Raw genomic sequence first — 19,628 nt, 5'->3', positions numbered from 1 at the left:
GTAGAGGCAGGTGCATTCAAACATGTGAGAGAAAAGGAAGTTAGAGACTTTATTTGGCGGAATATCATATGTCGATTCAGCGTACCAAAGGAGATCGTATGTGATAATGGTCCTCCGTTTATTGGAGCTCAGATCACGAAATTTTTCCAAAGTTAGCAAATTAAAAGGATTGCATCAACACCCTATCATCCGGTGGGTAATGGACAGACAAAATCAACGAACAAAGTCATTATCAACAATTTAAAGAAACGACTAGAGGAATCAAAAGGAAACTAGCCTGAAGTATTACCTGGAGTTTTATGGGCATATCGCACAACTGCAAAAACAAGTGCAAGAGAAACACCGTTCTCATTGGTTTATGGAGCTGAGGCTTTAATTCCAGTTGAGATAGGGGAACCAAGTACACGGTTCACACAGGCGACACAAGAATCTAATGACGAGGAGATGCGTGTCAACCTAAATTTACTCGAGGGGCGGAGAGAAGCTGCTTTAATAAGAATGGCAACACAAAAGCAAGTCATAGAACGATACTACAATAGAAAAGCACGCCTCGGGTTCTTCAAAATTGGGGACTTCATGCTTAAAAAGGTTTTTCAGTCTACAAAGGTAGCTAACACAGGGAAATTAACTCCAACATGGGAAGAACCCTACAAAGTGTGTGATGTTGCAGAAAAAAGAGCATATGAACTGGAGACAATGGATGGCAAGATACTACTTTCGCATTGGAGTGCTGTTCATTTAAAGAGATACTATTTCTAAGGAAAATCCACGGTCAGGTATAACCATTTTAAATTTCATTTTTGAATTGTTAAAATTTTACTATCGATTTTAGATGATAGGCAAAACGCTAACCCATACTAAATGATGAATCACAACCTGTAAGGCACATGGAGTAACCTAAAATTCCTGGTCTAGGGTTATAATGATTCTGATAGAAATGAAAACGGGTTATGCAGTCTTCATCTATAATCGTCCCTCCGAGTCTCGTGTGTTTTTCCTTTTCAGGAAAAGGACCAAATGAGAGAAACTATCAAGTGCTCGAGGCTTCATACTTCAACACTCAAATACTTGGGGGACTACATAATATACACGGACATGTGTATAAAGAAAGCAAAGAAGATTAAGGAAAAATCAAGCCTGAAAGAGTCAAGTGTAGAGTAAAAGTCATAAAGCCACGAGCTAAGGCCAAAGAAAAGACTCACTATAGTTAGGGTAAAGGCTATGTACAAAAACGGGTCATAAGGAAAAACCCCGTGTCTATTATTCTTCTTTTAAATCTGTTACAAGAAAAACAGTTATGAGAAAGTTATAGATGTAATTCAAATACATGTAAAATTTTATTCGGAACTAGACAAGGTTCAAAATAAAAACTTGTCAAAATTATTTCAGAGAAACATGTGTATTCATATTTCTTTTGTCGTATGATAATACCATTATGAAGTTGAGACGTCTTCTTCATTAAGTATTGGAATATAAAAGGGCCCTCTTTTATAAAACTCATGTTTAAATTAATCATGAGGTTAACAGAAGTATTTTTCGGAAAACAAAAATGCAAATTATTCTGTAAGTCCTTAAAAATAAAGGCAAGAATAAAGCAACCAGAAGTTTAAGATAAAAAACTTCTTAATATGTAAAAAAAAATCTAAGACTAAGTTCGAACTTAGTCATAAAACTACGAAATTGTTTAGATTGCCCCATTAAAAGACTTGGGGACTGACGTTTCTAAAATCAACCCTCAAATCAAGTTAAGGGTTTGATTACAATCTTCCATAATCAAAACAAAAACAAAATCATTTGAATGATTAAAACTGGTCACTGAGAAGTTTGTGGTATTGAGGCAGGAACGTCAATAGCAACAGGCTAAATTTGGGCAGGTGCATCAGCAGGCGCGGTTTCAACTTGGCTTGCAGCAACGGGCTTGATCGGGTTTGAAATAGTCATGATACCCGTATCAGCTTCAACATTCGTGAGAGCTTCAGCCACGAGAACTTCATCCACGGGAGAAGGAAAGTCCTGAGTTTGTTGAGCCTTTTCAATAGTTTCGTTGATTGTAGCTAACTCCAACTCCAGGTTGAAGTTTTCTTGGCCAGCTTCAAGTAGGGTATCACGACGGGAATTCAAAAAAGCCCAACTTGCCTCAACAACAGATTTTTCTTCAAGGATCTCATAATCCTTTTCCCAAGCAGCGATCTCATTTTTTAGCTCTTCATTTTTAGCCAAGGCGGAGCTGTGGGAAGCTTGAAGAGAGGCGTGGGAGCATTCTAAAGTACACACCTTATCAGCAGAGATTCTGAGGTCTTCTTGTGCTTGAGTCAAATTTTGCACAAGCTCCCCAGCGTAAACTTCCTTTTGGTTTAAAAGAGCCTTTAATTCTCTGATCTCTTCACTAGCTTGAGATAGCTTCTCTGAGAAGGAGGATTCGAGACGCTCTTTGTCTTTCTCTGCTTGGTGTGAAGAAGCTTTTGCAACAGCCAATTCTGAAGTTAAAGCCCGTACTCGTTACTCTAAGATATTCTTGCTCTCTTGTAAGCTCTTTATATCAAGCTGAGCACTCTCAAATTGCCCCTTCCAATTGGTTGCTTCCAATTGAGAGTCGCGTGCTATCTTCTCCAAAGGGGCAATTCTTTTCATCAACTCTGTGCCGATGAGATTAGTCTAAAAAAAAGAAAAGAAATAAAAATCTCAAAGATGAAAAATTTTGCAAAGTAAAAAAGGGAGAGAAGGAAAATACCTTCAGAGTGGCATGCACGATATCATTCATTAAAGTCAAGGAACTGTGGCTCTCCAGCTTTGCCTTTTCAATTGGGCCAATAAGAGGCTCCAGCCATACATCCGCCTGACCCGACTTTCTCAAAAGGCTTTTCTCAGCAGGAATTTCAATAGTTACCCGCCTCATAGCGGCACTTCTACTTGAAGAGCCCGTTTCAGTATGATGAACTATAGGAGGGGGAATAGTCAAAGGAGGAGCCGGAGAAGAGGTAAGAGCAGTAGAAGAAGGAACAAAAATACCTGGGGCCGGTAAAGAAGGAATCACATGCACGGGTAATGAAAAAGACGATAAGGTACTTCGTCTAAAACAGGCCCGACATCTTCACGACCAAATCCACTGACGAAAAGTTGGTCGATAGACTCACGAGTATCGTGGGGAGTGACGTCATCATCAGGAATTATTATTGGGGTTTCAACAGGTTCGGTAAGAGAAACTGAAACTTCAGCTTCGTCATCGGAAACGATGCGTCTCCTAACTCGTGGCCTCGTTACCAAGGAACTCTCATTTTCCTCTTATTCAGAATTTTCCTTTTCAGCAACCTTCCTTTTCGCAGAAGATAAACCCAAGACTATTTCTCGGGCTCTCTTTAAAGAGATACGGGTTCCCGAAAGAGTAGGAGTTCCCAAAGAGACACGAGAGGCTGCAACTGCTTCAGCAGTAACCCCTCGAATAGCAAATCCTGACAAAAAAAAGGATAAAAGTTAAAACAATAAAGCAGAATATAGGCACAAAAAGAACAAAATGTGAACTCTTACCATGAGTCTTTACCTTCCAACCAAAGCGGTTAGAAAGTGTTTTCCAAGATCTACCATCCATTGGCGCGATCTTCAGCAATTTATCTACCCAACCACGGAAATTGGGAACATCCCCCACAACTCCTATGGTTGCTAAAAAAAAGGGGGGGGGGGGGTAAAATTAGAAAAACTGATAAACTTGAAAGAAGAAGGTACGAGAAGGATAAAAGACCTACGTGTAAAATTGCACTTCTCAGGGAAGGGAACATTATCTTCGCCCACTAAACCAACAGTGGGGGAAACAAAAAATCGAGCATACCAGCCACGATCCTTGTCATCTTTAGGGCTCACCAAAACCCTCTTACTCCTGGCTACTAGTGTAAAAATGCCATTACGAAAAAGCCTAGGTGAGTAAAGATGAATCAAGTGAGGAAAAGTAAAAGGAGCTTCAGCTTTAGTGGCTAAATGCCTTAAACATGCAACAACCCTCCATATGATTGGGCCAATTTGACCCAAGCAGACATTGAAGAAACGAAAAAATTCAAGAATGACTGGGTCGATTGCTGGTCTAAACCTTAAAGTAAAAGGGTAAGTGTAAACAAAATAGAATCCATTTAAATAGGAAGTAATTCTCTGATTCGGATTAGGGATAATAATGGGAAAATCATTACTCCAATGACAGTCCTTATGAACCACAGGAGTCAAAACCTCTGTAATTTAAGTAGGGTAAGCATCAACACGATCTAATGCGGAAACCTGGTTTCTAAGAGATTCCCTGTCATGGTAAAAAGACAATTCTAAAGGGACTATCTCATCTACTAAAGGTTCACGTAAAGTTTCAGAATGGTCTTTACCCCTAGAAGAAGATTTGCGAGAAAGGGAACCTCTGGTGCTAGAGGAAGGACCAGAACCAGAAGAAGGCATAGACGAACCACCTCGAGTAGATCCTAAACTACAAAGTCTACCTCCTCTTCTGTGCCTAACAGGGGCATTGGGGAAGGAGTCAGTAATGGAAACTCTCTCAGAGTTAGGGCTTGGAGAAAACATATCGAAGAAGAATGATTCAATGAAGAAGTAAATAGAGATTTGGAGAAATAAGTGTTCAATAAACTTTATGTGATAAAAGACAAGGAAAAAAATATATTTATACCGATAAGCAACCCCCAAAGGTAAAAGTGCGGAGGTGGAAAAACCATAATTATGATAACTGACACTTCATTAATAGTGGAACCGTAAAAACCTTGAAAAAGGATGCAAAAATTGCAGAGCCAAAGGAAAATTGATACGTGTACGAAATATTAAATGGAAGTGACAATTGAAGCGTCAATTTTGTCATAGCATTAATGGTGACAACAATTCTCGTTTTAATGAAATCCACTTCCCAAATATTCAATTGATGAATAAATGGAAAATGGGGGGACTATCTGTATTGGGAAAAATTGCATTTATATATGCAAGTGACATGTTGAGACACGTGAACTGGTCAAATAGTCAAAGAATTATAATTAGTCAAGAGGCACAGGAGGACATTTGAAGGATTCAGCGCCCGTACCTACTTAAATCATTTATCAAAAGGAATGGATCTGACCATAATAAAGAACGCAGATACGAAATTCGACAGGCATTAAATACTGGATACGTTAGATAATTTGTATTGTTTACAATGATTGTGTAACGTAGCATTTAATGTCTTTAATTATTTATAATAGCCTCATTATGATTTGGAGGAAACACATTTCTTCAAGATACCTATAAAAGGGAGGTATCTGGTCACTTGTAAACACAAGACACATTTGGAATATACTTTGATTCGCTTGTTTTTCTCCTGATTATACTCTGGTTACTCTAAATTACTTTCTTCTACATATTCTTTTGATTATTAGTAACCCGCGTTCTTCTAAATTCTAACTTTGACTGAAATTCTATTTTTTGGTTAAACAACTGCAATGGCTGGTTTTTCTTCCTGTTAGCTGCAATGGATCTGAAGGTTGAGCGCAAGGAAAAAGACATGCAAGAGACAGGGGCGGCCAGCGGGTGAAGTCATTAAAGCGGGGGCTTTAGGCACCAGAATTTTAGGAGCCCTAATTATTATTTTTAATTCTTACTCGATATCCAGTATTTGATTTGGAGGCTTAACTAATTCGAGTTCGTACTGTGTAAAGTTCATGAAAGCTGAAACTGCTCTCTAGAAAGAACTTTTTTCATTCAAGACTCGAACCGAATACCTCCGGTTAAGGAAGGAAAGATCATATCCATCCCACTACAATTCTTCTAGTGAAGCCCTAATTGTTTTCTAGAAAATACTAAATATTTCAAAGTAGAAAAGTAAAATATTTTATATAAGGAAATTAGTACATTTATCATTCGAAAATAAGTACTAATACACTTTAAAAATTCATTTTTAATTTGTTTTTGTTTTTTCTTAGGTCTCCATCACTGTAACACGTATATTGAAATATCAAAAATTATTCCGATATAAAGTTAGCAACTTCTTGATTCGGATTTTTTTATCTAAGATCATAATGTCACATGATAGATTAAATGACATATGCAAAAAATTATTAAAATTTTTATTCTCAAAAAACTCTACTTCAAATAAAAACATATAGGAATTTTTTTATGGCCTCCCATTAAAGTTTGGCTTTAGGCCACCAAACTTATTGAGCCGCCCCTGGCAAGAGAAGGAAACACTCAGAAGATAAGAGAAAACAGAATTTGTTATTGAGAAGAAAATGATACAACCGTCTATCCATATATGAATGTACTGTGTATTTATAAAGCTACAACATAACTACCTTCTAACACTGTAATAACTTACTTCTAATTACAGTCTACAATTATATTTCTAACTATGGTTAACTTATCAGCTTGCTTTGTTAACTTCAGTCAACACTCCCCTCAAGCTGATGGTTGATATACATTCTTCACTCCTAGCTTGTTCGGTAAACAATCATGTTGAAATTTCCCCAAGCTCTTTGTCAGTAAATCTGCTAGCTGATCTTTAGTGTGTACATACTCTGTCTTCAGCAGTCCTTGACATATTTTCTCCCTAACAAAATGACAATCAATATCAACATATTTGGTCCTTTCATGGAAGATAGGATTAGTAGTTATTTGTATCGCAACCTCGCTATCACATATTAGACTTATAGGCTGCTGAATTCTAACTTCAAGTTCCTTAAAAAGCCCTACCTTCCAAGTGACTCCTGCTGCACATGAAGCCATACCTCTAAACTCAGCCTCAGCTGAACTTCTGGACACAGTCACTTGTTTCTTTGACTTCCAAGACACTAGTGCATTTCCAAATTTGACCAAGTACCCAGTAATTGATCTCATTGACTCTATACATGATCCCCATTCAGAATCACAGTAGGCAACCGGCTTGTCTGTACTTTCTTCAGGCATAAGTAACCCCAAGCCTTGTGCTCTTTTGATATATCTCACTACTCTAAGAGAAACTTCTATTGTGACACCTTGGGACAGTGTATATACTGACTCAAGACCTAAAATACAAAGGTAATATCAGGTCTTGTCATGGTGAGATATAGAAGCCTTCCACAAGTCTTTGGTAGCAGCTAGGATTCTTGAGTTCCTAATCACCTTCTTATTTGCAGTTCTGAATGCATTTGTCATACTCTACAGATGTGAGTTTTTGATTCAACTCTAATGGTCTTCCGGGAAGGCTTTGCTCCACCCAAGCCTGCTTCAGATATCAACTCTAAAGCATACTTTCTTTGACATATAAGGATTCCTTTCTTTGATCTAGCAAATTCAATTCCTAGAAAGAATTTCAGCTCCCCTAAGTCCTTCATCTTGAACTTCTTCTGCAATTCTATTCATGTGTCACAAAGTAACTTATCATTGTTCCATGTGATCAACAGATCCTCCACATACACAAGGATGATAACTGTGTCACTATTGGTTCCTCTGATGAACAATGAATAATCATAGTGACTCTGTTTAAACTCTACCTGCAGGAGTACCTCTGTTAATTTCATATTCCACAGTCGTGGTGCTTGTTTAAGACCATATAAAGAGTTGTGGAGTTTGTAGACCTTCGTAGTCTCCCCTTATCTAGCAAACGCTTGTGGAATATGTATGTATACCTCTTTAACCAATTCACCATTAAGAAATGCACTATGAACATTCATCGGTTAAATCATCCATTGCTAAGAGGCAGCAAGAGCTATAATGGACCTAACTATCACCATCTTGGCTACAAGGGAGAATGTTTCACTGTAGTCTAGCCCTTCCATTTGACTGTAACCTTTGGCTACACGTTTGACCTTGTATCTTTCAACCTCACCTGAAGCCTTGTACTTTATTTTGAAGATCCACCTGCACCCTATTGGTATTTTTCCATAGGGCAGAACAACTATGCTCCAGGTTTTATTTTCTTCTAAGGCTGCAATCTCCAGCTTCATAGCTTTTACCCACTGAGGATTAGTGGCTGCCTCATTGAAGGACTGAGGCTCAGAACATGATGAATAAGCTGATTGACCTGAATGCATAAGGGAGTAATGTGAGAATAACTCACATAAACTGAGATATGATAGGAGCACCTAGTAGCTTTTGACTGCACCACATAATCTTGCATCCATAAGGGAGGCTTACTAGGCCTGGAGGATTTTCTAACTTGATCAGGCACAACATCAAATGAGTTAACTACTGCAACTCGTTCTGCAACATTAAGAACTTTTGTAGAATCAAGGTGAGCCTCAGCATGGGTATCAGCAGGTGCTGCATTATTTGAGAGGTCGCCTGCAGGATATGTAGGACTTGTAGAATAGTCTGGTGTGTGATGAGGAACAACAACTGGAGAAAGAGGAGCATCCCCCTCAGATGTAATATCAACCTCATATAGAGGAACATCAGTAACAGGAGAAAAATCTGTGGCACTAATTGGTGAGAGCAGATCTAGTATAAGAAAGATAGTGCTACAAGGAGATAACATATGCTTGAATGGAAAGATTTCTTCCTGAAAACAACATTTCTGTTAACAAATAGACACTTAGAATTCAGGTCATATAGAAAATAACCCTTTTGAGATGAAGAATATACTAGGAAGACAACAGGGATGGCTCTTGGTAAAAACTTGCTAACAACTCTGGGACATACTGCATAACATAGACAACCAAACACCTTAAGTGTTGCAGTGAAGGAGGATGCAAGTAAAGCAACTCAAATGGTGATTTGTACCCAAGTGTTCTAGAGAGCAACCTGTTGATGAGGTAGACTGAAATGGTGACACATTCACCCCAAAATCTTATAAGAACAGTAGCCTGGAACCTGAGAGACCTAATCATGTCTAAGATAGTTTTGTGCTTCCTCTCAATAATTCTATTTTATTGAGGGCTGTAGACACATGTACTTTGATGAAAGATACCAAGAGTGGGGAGTAACTGTTTAAACTCATTACTGAAAAAGTCACTACCTTTATCAATCCTTAAGACTTTTATTTAAGTTGAAAACATGTTCTTTATTTGAGTTAGAAAGTCTCTTAGTACAACTATAACTTCTGACTTGAAGTTGAGCAAAAAAATCCAAGTGTAGCTAACATAGTCATCAACTACTGTGACAAAATATCTCTTACCATTATGAAATGGAACTCTATATGGTCCCCAGATGTCACAATGAACTAAGTCAAATGCAGATTGAGACACCAATGTACTTAAAGGAAAAGACAATCTTGACTGTTTAGCAATCGAACATACAGGAAAGTAATGAATTCCTGTCTTTAAGGTACTAAGAACATCTAACTTCCTTATTACATCAATAGGAGCATGCCTAATCTCCTATGCCATACTACTTCAGAACCAAGTAAGTTGGTTGTGTGAGCATATTTATTTTTTAGTGTTACTGCAAAATACTGTGATGATCATCCTTGAAGTATTTACAAACCATGGTCCTCCTTATCAATCCCTTTCACCTGACCACTATAGAAATCCTGAAAAATGCAGAAGTAGGAAAGAATGCAACCATGCATTGATGTTCTTTGGTGTGTTGAGACACTAAGAGCAAGTTATATTTAAAATCTAGAATGTATAGCACATTAGAGATATTGTTATTTCTAAGTACTGATGAGGTACCTTTATCTGATACAGATATTACACTCCCTGTAGGTAATTGAATAATGCATCTCTCTGAACTGGGGATTGCTTGGCAAGAGGTAAGAGCATGTGAAGTCATATGATTTGAAGCTCCTATATCTATAATCCAATTATGTTTGGGATAATTGGACATTAGAGTAATTAGAGTACCTGTAGCAGCTAATTTGGTAGATGATTCTGGCCCCTCTTCATTCCCTTTGGATAACATCTGAAGAATTTGTTGATACTGCTCTTTGGTGAAGAAAGGAACAACATGAGTATTGTTAGGAGTAGTTTGTGTAAATTGTGGCATGTGAGCGTGCTAGAATTGATGCATCCCTGGATGAGTTCCATAAGTAACCTGCTGAGTACTTGCTTCTGTAGCATTTAGAAACATTGGACTACTCACACTGTTTGCATACACTCCAGAACTCTATCCCTTTTTCTTTCCTTTGAACTCTGATGGATAGCCATGAAGTTTGTAGTAGTTCTCCTTTGTATGCCCCTTATAATGGCAATATTCACACTGAACCCGATTCTTTATATACTTGAAGTTTTCACCTGCATTTGTTGGGCCCTTATTACAATAGAATATATCTCCTTCTATGCCTTCAGTAGTTTCAGTGGTCTAAGTGAAATTAGCTAGACTCTTTTGACTCTCTTGATCAATCAGTAGAGAGTAGGCTTTGTTAATACTAGGAATTAGAGACATCATCATGATCTGGCTCCTTGATTGTGAGTAGGACTTATTTAATCCCATCAGAAATTGAAGTAGCCTATGATAATCAAATTGTTGGGCATATTTTTTAGACTCAGGGGTACTCTGATTTCTCTTCAACTCACCGGTTCAGATAATTATGCGCTATGGAGAAGATCTATGAGGATTCGTTTGTTAGGGAAGAGCAAGTTAGGTTTTGTAGATGGTCGATTTCCTAAGTCTAAGTTTGAGTTTAAACTTCATGATCAATGGGAGAAAGTTAATGTTGTAGTTCTCTCATGGATAATGAATGCATGTTTACTTAGTAGTGTAGTCTATGCTTCTAATGCTCACAAAGTTTGGGACGACATAAAGGAGAGATTCGACAAGGTAAATGGATCTAGGGTTCTGTTCCTACATAGAGAGATCATACCCTCACTCAAGGTACCATGTCTATTGCTGACTACTTCTCCAAATTGAGAGATCTCTGGGATGAATTTGATGCGTTAATAGCTACATGGATTTGAAGGTTGAGCTCGAGGAGAAGGCAACACTCAGAGGATGAGAGAAATAGAATCCGTTATTGAGAAGAAAATGATACAATCGTCTATCTGTACATGCGTGTATTGTGTATTTATAAAGCTACAGTATAACTACCTTCTAACACTATACTAACTATACTAACCCTTCTAACTATGGTTAACTTATCAGCTTGCTTCATTAACTTCAGTCAAACACTTTCTTATGCTAAGTTTTATTTATTTAGTTATTTCGATACCTACATTCGAACTAGATTAAATGTGAATTTGCACCAAAAAATATTCCAAACAAAGATAACTTCATATATAGGATTAAAACATGAGACATTTGAGCTCTGATTATGCTAAATTCACTCAAGAGACACATTTTTATAATAAGATATACATGTTTAATTTTGCAAGTACAAGCAAAGTGACATATATACATCTCGTCAATCACATTCAATAACTTCAAAATGACTGAGTGTTTATTAGTTATATACAATACTTCTACTTGTTTTCTTTCCCTTTCAAAAGATAATATATTACTATAAATAATTAGTACATATCGCATGCTTGGGAAATCATAATACACTATTTTTTATCCATATTAGTATAGTACTGGTTAACTATTACAGGTTGTTTCTAACTCCCCCTCTCCATTTGCTATTATTTGTAATCTTATAGAGATTATTTGAGAATTGAGATTGTTAAAACGTGGAAGTTTTGGTCCTACTAACATTGGATTACTTTTGACCTTTTAGGATTCCAATCTAATCAATGATTAATGATCAGTCTTAGGCCTGTGTAATCATATCTTAATCAGGTAAAAATCAGGATTTGCTTAAAAATATTAAGTTTTCCTGAAGCATCTCTAATAATTAATCCATTAAACAAGAAGGCTAGTCTAAGTTTAATTTCCAATTAAGCGCCTTTTCTTAATTAATAAGAAGTTTCGTGCACTTCAACTTTTCATATTCGTTTATTTAGCTTGTAAATTTGTTTAATTTTAGCATTCTAGTCCTAAAAAAATAGATGGTGATCAAGAGTATTCAACTAAAAGTTTACACAATTAATTTATTTTAACTTGTTATTATATATAGTTGTTGACCTTATATTTTATTGATCTTATTTATAGTAGACAATTACCTATAGCTATCTTTTAGGTAATTTGAGGAGTCGTTCGGTTTGTGGATAAAAGATAACAATTCAGGGATTAAATACTAAATTATTTCATCATGTGTTCTTTTTTATGATTAACAATCCAGGATTAGTTATACCGCGCAATTGTAGTATTATTTTATACCAACTTAATTCAATATGGGATAACAATCGTGCAATTACTAATGTTGAGTTAAAACGCCAAAAATAACCAAGATACCCTTCCTCAAGGCTCTTCTCCAAAGTCCATTAAAAAATCTAAGGTTAAAAATTGAAATATAAGTTTATCCCAACTTATCTAGCATAAAATCAAACATGTACGTAGTTTATATTATATCCCATATATCTCATTTCTAGTCCAATGAACCAAATAACTATCAATAAAAGTATATCCACATGTATTAAATATAACAGTCATTATTTAATCCCCATATTAATTAAAATCACATCTCAATAATTTCGGTACTTTTCATCAAACAAACGACCCCTTATAGTGTAAAAGAATTATCTGTCAGTGCATAGAAATTAAACGATATAAAAATACGTCAAGATGCACTCTAGTTTTGCGTTAGAAAAAAAAATATGAAATCCAAATTAATATGATATAAATTAATTTTCGCTGTCAATATTCTATTTTGAGTGTGTTTGACGAAGAATGTAAAATGTGAGCAGTGCATAGGATCAAGAGTTTAAAGCATTAAAGTGTTAAAAATATATATATTGTTGGATTCTTCACTGAAACCTAACTGATTTTTTCTCCTTAACATGTGCCGGTGGTCCATGTATCTTTCCCCATAAAATAAGAAAGAAAACTACCACTAATAATTCTTTTTTTCTAAGTATATAGTTTGTCTTTGTATATTTTTCTCAACTAATCTCATTTACTTTTTCTTCTTCTTCATTTAATGCTAGAATTTAAAGAAAGAAACTCTTTCCTGCCAAATTAGGTGAATGCTGCATTTTATTTCTCTATTCTTTAATTTCTTGCATATACAGGACAATTCGATGTACAAAGTATTTCGCGTCACACATGATTTAGGAAAAGATATAATGTAGATAGTCTATCTTAATACAAACATTAGTGACTGCTTTCACGACTCGATTGGCATGTTACAACTTACAAGCTGAATCATAGTGTTTTACTTGCTTTTGTTATCCTACTTTAGTCCATTTTTTTTTTGTCAAAATATTAATTTTTCACTTTAGAAAATTAAGAAAGCATTAATTATGTTTTTCCATATTTGGCATTATAACTACTCCATGAAGGCATATAATTATGATTATTACTCTTTTCATGAAAGAATAATAGTAATTTAGTCAAATATCTTTTATGAATGTTATTTGTCTTAATTAGGTTCTTATTCACCCATTAAAAATCCCTTAATAGCATTAATTATACGAGTTATTTGACTAAATTACCTTTTATTTCTTTTCATAATGACTTTTTATTTCTCATCAGACTGTTTATAATTTTGTGCAGCCGTGAAAAAAGCCTCTTGCAGAAATGCAGGGTAAGACTGCGTATTATAAACCCTTTTGGTCCGGCCGTTTCTAGGACCTCGTGCATAGCGAGAGATTAGTACAACAACACTAGATTTTAGAAAAAAAATAACTTACTCTTGGTTTTCATAAAAAGAAAAAGCAAAAAGAAAAACTTACATAAAATCCGGAATTGTATATAACAATTGCAGTTGTAAAGGAGAATAAAAAATAATAAAAAAAAGTCTCTGTATTTTAATCATTTGTTCAGCGGCAAAGTCGTAGAAGGTATCTTTATCAGTTTCCTATAATGGAGACTATTTATGAGGGAAGTTCAAGAAATAGCCATTAGAAGTATCAATAGGATTTTGGAGAAATTTGCATCATCCTCAATACTCTGTATTATCCGGAGAGTCAGAATTTAAAGTTTATGGGTTCTGAAGTATTGTCGAATTCTCCAATTCTAAGAAAGGGCCGGTCATCCAACGATAAGGGGTAAATCAGGTCAGCCGATATATAGCTCGTTTTAGTTATTCAGTTCGCAATTAAATATTTACACATATGGAAAGGGCAGCTCGGGTGCACTAAGCTCCCGCTATGTGCGGGATCCGGGGAAGGGCCGAACAACAAGGGTTTATAGTACGCAGTCTTACCCTGTATTTCTGCAAAAAATTATTTTTACGGCTCGAACCCGTGATTTCCTAGTCACATGACAACAACTTTACCAGTTATGCCAACAAGGCTCCCCTTCATAATACAAATACATGATCTACAGTAAAAGTTACTATGTTGGTCTGAACCCGTAGCTAATATTGTAGCTCCGCCCTAATTATATGTGCATGTGATTCTGAGTTAATGGTGTTAGAGTGTTAGCTGGTTTTAAGTAAGTCTTCTTTTGGCTCTCCAACGACCTCTGCTGGCATTTATTGTTCTTTGCTTTTAAAGCCGTGTTTTAGCATACAATATATGATCATAAGATTATACTACACATAGTACACACACTCTCCCTCTCACATTCACACACTTACATTTACATGTATCATGCATATGAACGTATATATATATATATATATTTAATATTTGTACTGTGATATGTCTATATATTCTTGAGTTTATTTTTTTTCAACAACAGTCCGGCCCCTTCATTTATTACCTCCTCTTCCACTTAACTTCTTCTTCTATAAATCACTTTATTTTCTTTCTTCTCTGTCACTCACAGGTCTTCTCCTTTCTTCTTTTCTTTCCCTTCTACCCCCACTTAGCTTTTATTAATAAATTTTCTGCTTTTTTAATTTCCTTTATAAAGTTATTATCTTTTTTATTAATCTTCTTGAAGCTCAAGTGTTAGGATCTCTCAAGTTAGACAGCCATTGTTGCAGGTAAGCATATGACATTTCTAGTTCTTTGCTCTTTTTTAAGGACATTTGGTTTAAGATGTTCTTGAAAAACAAATAAAAATGTTTTTTGGAAATTAAAATAACACCAACATTGTCCAAAATCATTTTTTTTTCAAAAACTATGAACACCAAAGTTTTTTGGGGCATTTGCACACATTGTGTTCTTTGTGGTCATTATTTAAATTATGTCTCCACTAGGCCGATGGATTAAATTTGTTTGCAAAAATTCATTTACTTTTAAAGGCGTAATTTAACCCATTGAGCTAACATATAATTTAAAAGTGGGGATCTTTACACAAATAACCGGCTATATTCATTGTTTATTTTTCTAGCCATATACATATATTATGCATTGATTATACATATATAATACATAAATTATGCATATATTATACTTTCACCAGCTATTTTGAGTTTAAGTGATTGAATGAGCGGCTATTTGGGTTAATTCTTCAAAAAAGTGGCCTAAACAAAGGCCATTTTTGCAAATATCCAAAAATATTGACAAATTTTTCTTTCTTTTTATGTTTTGGACAGGGAAATTAGTGTTGTTAGAAGATATGGATGCGTCAACGGGCATGATGATTGTTTCAATTGTAGCGGCCTACTTACTATGGTTCAAATCCATCACAAAATCCATGAAAGGGCCCAAAGGCCCAAAAATGTGGCCCATAGTTGGAAGTTTACCCGGCCTGCTTGAAAACGGGACCCGAATGCATGAATGGATCGCGGAAAACCTTCGGGCCTGTGCCGGTACGTACCAAACTTGCATATTTGCAATTCCATTTTTAGCCCGGAAGCAAGGTCTCGTGACAGTCACGTGCGATCCAAAAAATTTAGAGCATATATTGAAGGTTAGGTTTGATAATTATCCTAAGGGTCCTACTTGGCAAGCTGTGTTTCATGATTTGCTTGGTGAGGGTATCTTCAATTCGGACGGTGACACGTGGCTCTTCCAGCGCAAGACAGCTGCGCTGGAATTTACCACTCGAACCTTGAGGCAAGCCATGGGTCGATGGGTTAACCGAGCCATCAAGAATCGGTTCTGCCCGATTCTTGAGATGGCTCAGGTTCAGGGCAAGCCGGTTGATCTTCAAGACCTATTGCTTCGGCTCACTTTTGATAACATTTGTGGCTTGGCTTTTGGCAAAGATCCAGAGACGCTCTCTCCAGAATTACCTGAAAATAACTTTGCTACGTCTTTTGATCGAGCCACTGAAGCCTCATTGCACCGGTTCATCATGCCCGAGTTCGTTTGGAAGTTGAAGAAAATGCTTGGACTTGGAATGGAGGTGAGCCTAAGCCATAGCTTGAAACAAGTGGACGATTACATGACTGACGTTATCAATACACGTAAGCTAGAGCTGCTGAATCATCAGGACGGTGGGCCCAAGCACGACGATTTGCTCTCGAGGTTCATGAAGAAAAAAGAATCCTACTCGAACAAATTCCTCCAACACGTGGCGCTCAACTTCATCCTAGCTGGACGTGACACATCATCCGTCGCACTGAGCTGGTTCTTCTGGTTGGTCAGCTTGAATCCGAGGGTGGAAGAAAAGATACTCATCGAACTCTGCACCGTCCTAGCAGAGACACGTGGCAACGACACGTCAAAGTGGTTAGAAGAACCTCTAGTGTTTGAGGAAGTTGACCGATTGACATATCTCAAGGCAGCATTATCCGAAACCCTAAGACTTTACCCATCCGTGCCAGAGGACTCAAAACATGTCATTTGTGACGATTATTTGCCCGATGGCACATTTGTACCGGCAGGTTCAAATATCACATATTCCATATACTCAACTGGTCGAATGAAATTCATATGGGGCGAAGATTGCTTAGAATTCAAGCCAGAAAGGTGGATGTCACAAGACGGTAACAAGTACCAAGTTCAAGATGCATTTAGATTTGTCGCATTCAATGCAGGACCAAGAATTTGTCTAGGTAAAGACTTGGCTTATTTGCAAATGAAATCAATAGCAGCAGCAGTGCTACTCCGCCACCGCCTCGCGGTGGCGCCAGGCCATAAGGTGGAACAGAAAATGTCCCTAACATTATTCATGAAGTATGGTCTAGTTATGAATGTGACCCCTAGAGACTTGACTCCAATTTTGGCAAAATTTGGCAAAATTGAGTCATGTGCTGGCGAGCATCTTATCAATAATGGCATTCATCAACCAGAGGCTATTACAGTAAATGGGATTGCTTGAAGATAAACATTGCAAATCTTATTAATTTGTTATTGATATAGTAACAATTATATACAGTAACATTTATCTTGTTGCAATAATGTCTGAAGAGGTATTTATTTCTCCAGTTTACCAGATAACTTTTTGCCAAAGTGGAATATTACAACTTAACTTCTTCTTTTTATTTTATTTTTTTTCCTTTTCTTATCACCTTCTTATTGTTTTTTCTGTTCCAAAGCATAGTAAATGATTATATATATAGATATTGTACCTCATTAGTCCATTTTGTGAAATAAAATACAGTTCTGATTTTAAAGTTTAAAGTTCTGCACTGTGACTACTTGTATCATTTGTCCTTTTAATATTTTGATAATTAATATATGGTGGCTATGTACAAAAAGTTGCATTATATTGTTAGTAGACTCTTTTTTATTTATTTATTTTCCATTAGTGTTTCTTATCCATTTTGGGGACCAACTAATCTGAGTTTGTGTTGCGACAACTTATTTTGAAGGATAAAAAGTTTTTTATCAAAGAAGACTTTATTTCCAGGCTTAAATCCGAAACCTTTAGTTAAGAACGGACGAAACTCACCACCCACCACAAAGTTAGTTGGCCCTTTATATTTAAATTAAAATATTCATGAATTTCATGGACCACATGCCATGATATATGTACACTACATTTCTTTAGAAAAATGATCTCACGTTCTCACAACTAGATTTACGGCCATAAATGCAATGATATGTACTATTTGTCAATCACTATTGATTTTGATTAGATTTTGTTATTTTGACTAGCTAGTAACCCATAATTGTACCCTTATTGTAGAAATTAAGTTTTCTTAGCAATGTGAAAACTGATTTTGAAATTCTTCAAACAAAAATTGCCAAATAGACCATGTATAGTATTTGACCAAAAGATATTGAAATATTTTTTATTAAATCAATTAAAGGAGTTGAAGGAGTAAATTTCTGCCAAGTATAATCATATATAGCTTGAAAGATGTAAAGAATGAACAAGATGAACGATGTTTCTTAATACCTCAAAACCGAACGATTAAGCGTAAATATGACAACTTTTAATATAGAAAGATTTCATAAAATGTTCTTAGCCAAAAGCAAAAATCATATATAGTACTCTGAATTGTGATAAGTCACGAATCTCCTTTTTTACAGAGTGTTCAATCCCCTTTTATAGGGGACAATCCTCTTTTTTACCCTAAAAAAAAGGTACAACACAAGAAATATTCGAAAGGCATATTCCTATTGTTTCCTATCATAATAGTACGACTAATAATGTCGTGCATTCTCTAGCCACTGTTAGTTGTCACCCATCATAACGATCTTAAGACGCAGCGTCGTAGGGACCTCGCTCCCTACTACACTTGGTCACGGTCGTAGTCGCCCAAATTTTGACCTATACAGTTAGTCCCTCCGCTTGTCGAGGTCACAACCTGGGCTCCTTGATAAGCGGACGTCACCCATGCTTACGAAGAAATTTGATCTGCAAGCCATGACGATTTCGGCTGATGACGGAAGAACGATGCACTTTGATATACCTTGGGCGGTGTGTTCTATCTGTGGAGTGACGTCACTTCCCCGTGCGTCATCATGGCGCATCTTCTCGAGGCAGAGATTGTTGGCTGTCGCTTTGATTTTGCTGCCACGGGAAACCTTTTCGCTTCGATTCTGGTGCCACCCAACCCTATAAATAGAGGAAGGGTTTGTTTTTTCAAAAACGTTTGGCCATTTCTCTTCTGATCATCCCCTTTCGTATTTTTAGCTTTGCTTCTGCGATTTTCTTCATCTCTTCTTTCTTGTTCATTGTTCTTGGTCTCCCTCATTCCATTAGCACATCTCCTTCCATAGAAATGCCTAGAACACACTGATCACGTGAGGGGATTTCTGACGCCACTCCGCTATCCGTGGCACTCCCTTCCGGTGGCGAGGACATGGCGGTGGAGGAATGGCACAACTTTCCCACAGTGGATGAGTTACTACCGAGAAACCCCATGTCTCGAAGTGACTTTCTTAAAGAACATGCTTCGGTAGTATCTGAAACTGAGCAGGCCCACATAGACGCTCTCCGTACCAAATATAACATTCCCCCTCATGTCGAGATGGTTCCGGTGGGAAGGGACTTCGTGGAAGTCCATAGACCGGGGTATTGTGCTTTTTATGAGTACCCCTTTTTGATTGGTCATTCCTTCCCCCTTCTCCCATTAGCAGAAGAATTCTGTCGATTCTACCAGGTTTGCCCGGCACAACTTTCTCCGTACACGTATAAGATACTTTTGGTGTTGACAAAATACGCAGAGCTGGCGGGGTGTGAAGTTAATATTCACCATCTCCTGCACCTATTTCCCCTAGTTTTCACAGGGGTATTATGGTGCACTTGAGGCACCATGGGACCAAAGGGCTGGTGGTTGGAACTGATGACCGGGTGAGCCGTAAATTTTGGCACAAATATTTCTTCATTAGAACTGAACATATTGTGTTGGACCCCGCTAGATTCCTGGAGCGGTGGAATGAGAATCGTAAGTATTGTAACTTGTTTACTATTTTTCCTCTCTTTTTTTTGTGTCCAACTTG

At 36.8% G+C, this 19,628-nt stretch overlaps 2 protein-coding genes across 2 annotated transcripts; one reads left to right on the top strand and one right to left on the bottom strand.

Moving 5' to 3' along the window:
* Positions 1 to 1,271: 1,271 nt before the first annotated feature.
* LOC138876347 (uncharacterized) lies at positions 1,272 to 2,896 on the bottom strand. Its single transcript, XM_070155260.1, has 4 exons — positions 2,732 to 2,896; positions 2,520 to 2,655; positions 2,275 to 2,477; positions 1,272 to 1,277 (listed from the first exon to the last, which is right to left on the bottom strand). The coding sequence occupies exons 1-4, from the start codon at positions 2,894 to 2,896 to the stop codon at positions 1,272 to 1,274; spliced, it is 510 nt and encodes a 169-aa protein (XP_070011361.1).
* Positions 2,897 to 14,535: 11,639 nt separating this feature from the next.
* Positions 14,536 to 17,357, top strand: LOC104243883 (cytochrome P450 86A22). The gene is made up of 2 exons (XM_009799146.2): positions 14,536 to 14,827; positions 15,383 to 17,357. The coding sequence occupies exon 2, from the start codon at positions 15,406 to 15,408 to the stop codon at positions 17,053 to 17,055; it is 1,650 nt and encodes a 549-aa protein (XP_009797448.1). The 5' UTR covers positions 14,536 to 14,827; positions 15,383 to 15,405; the 3' UTR covers positions 17,056 to 17,357.
* Positions 17,358 to 19,628: the final 2,271 nt, after the last annotated feature.

Source organism: Nicotiana sylvestris, chromosome 8 (assembly GCF_000393655.2).
Source record: "Nicotiana sylvestris chromosome 8, ASM39365v2, whole genome shotgun sequence".
Classification (NCBI taxonomy): domain Eukaryota; kingdom Viridiplantae; phylum Streptophyta; class Magnoliopsida; order Solanales; family Solanaceae; genus Nicotiana; species Nicotiana sylvestris.
The sequence above is the reverse complement of the archived record's forward strand: the minus strand, read 5'-3'. Positions and strand labels throughout refer to the sequence as shown.

Excerpts from the sequence above, each read along its gene's own strand:
- LOC138876347 (XM_070155260.1), bottom strand. The coding sequence starts at position 2,896 with ATGAGGCGGGTAACTATTGAAATTCCTGCTGAGAAAAGCCTTTTGAGA. Across the intron at positions 2,656-2,731 it reads TCGTGCATGCCACTCTGAAG|ACTAATCTCATCGGCACAGA; the intron begins GTATTTTCCTTC and ends TCTTTTTTTTAG. Across the intron at positions 2,478-2,519 it reads TATAAAGAGCTTACAAGAGA|AATTGGCTGTTGCAAAAGCT; the intron begins GCAAGAATATCT and ends CTTTAACTTCAG.
- LOC104243883 (XM_009799146.2), top strand. The coding sequence starts at position 15,406 with ATGGATGCGTCAACGGGCATGATGATTGTTTCAATTGTAGCGGCCTAC.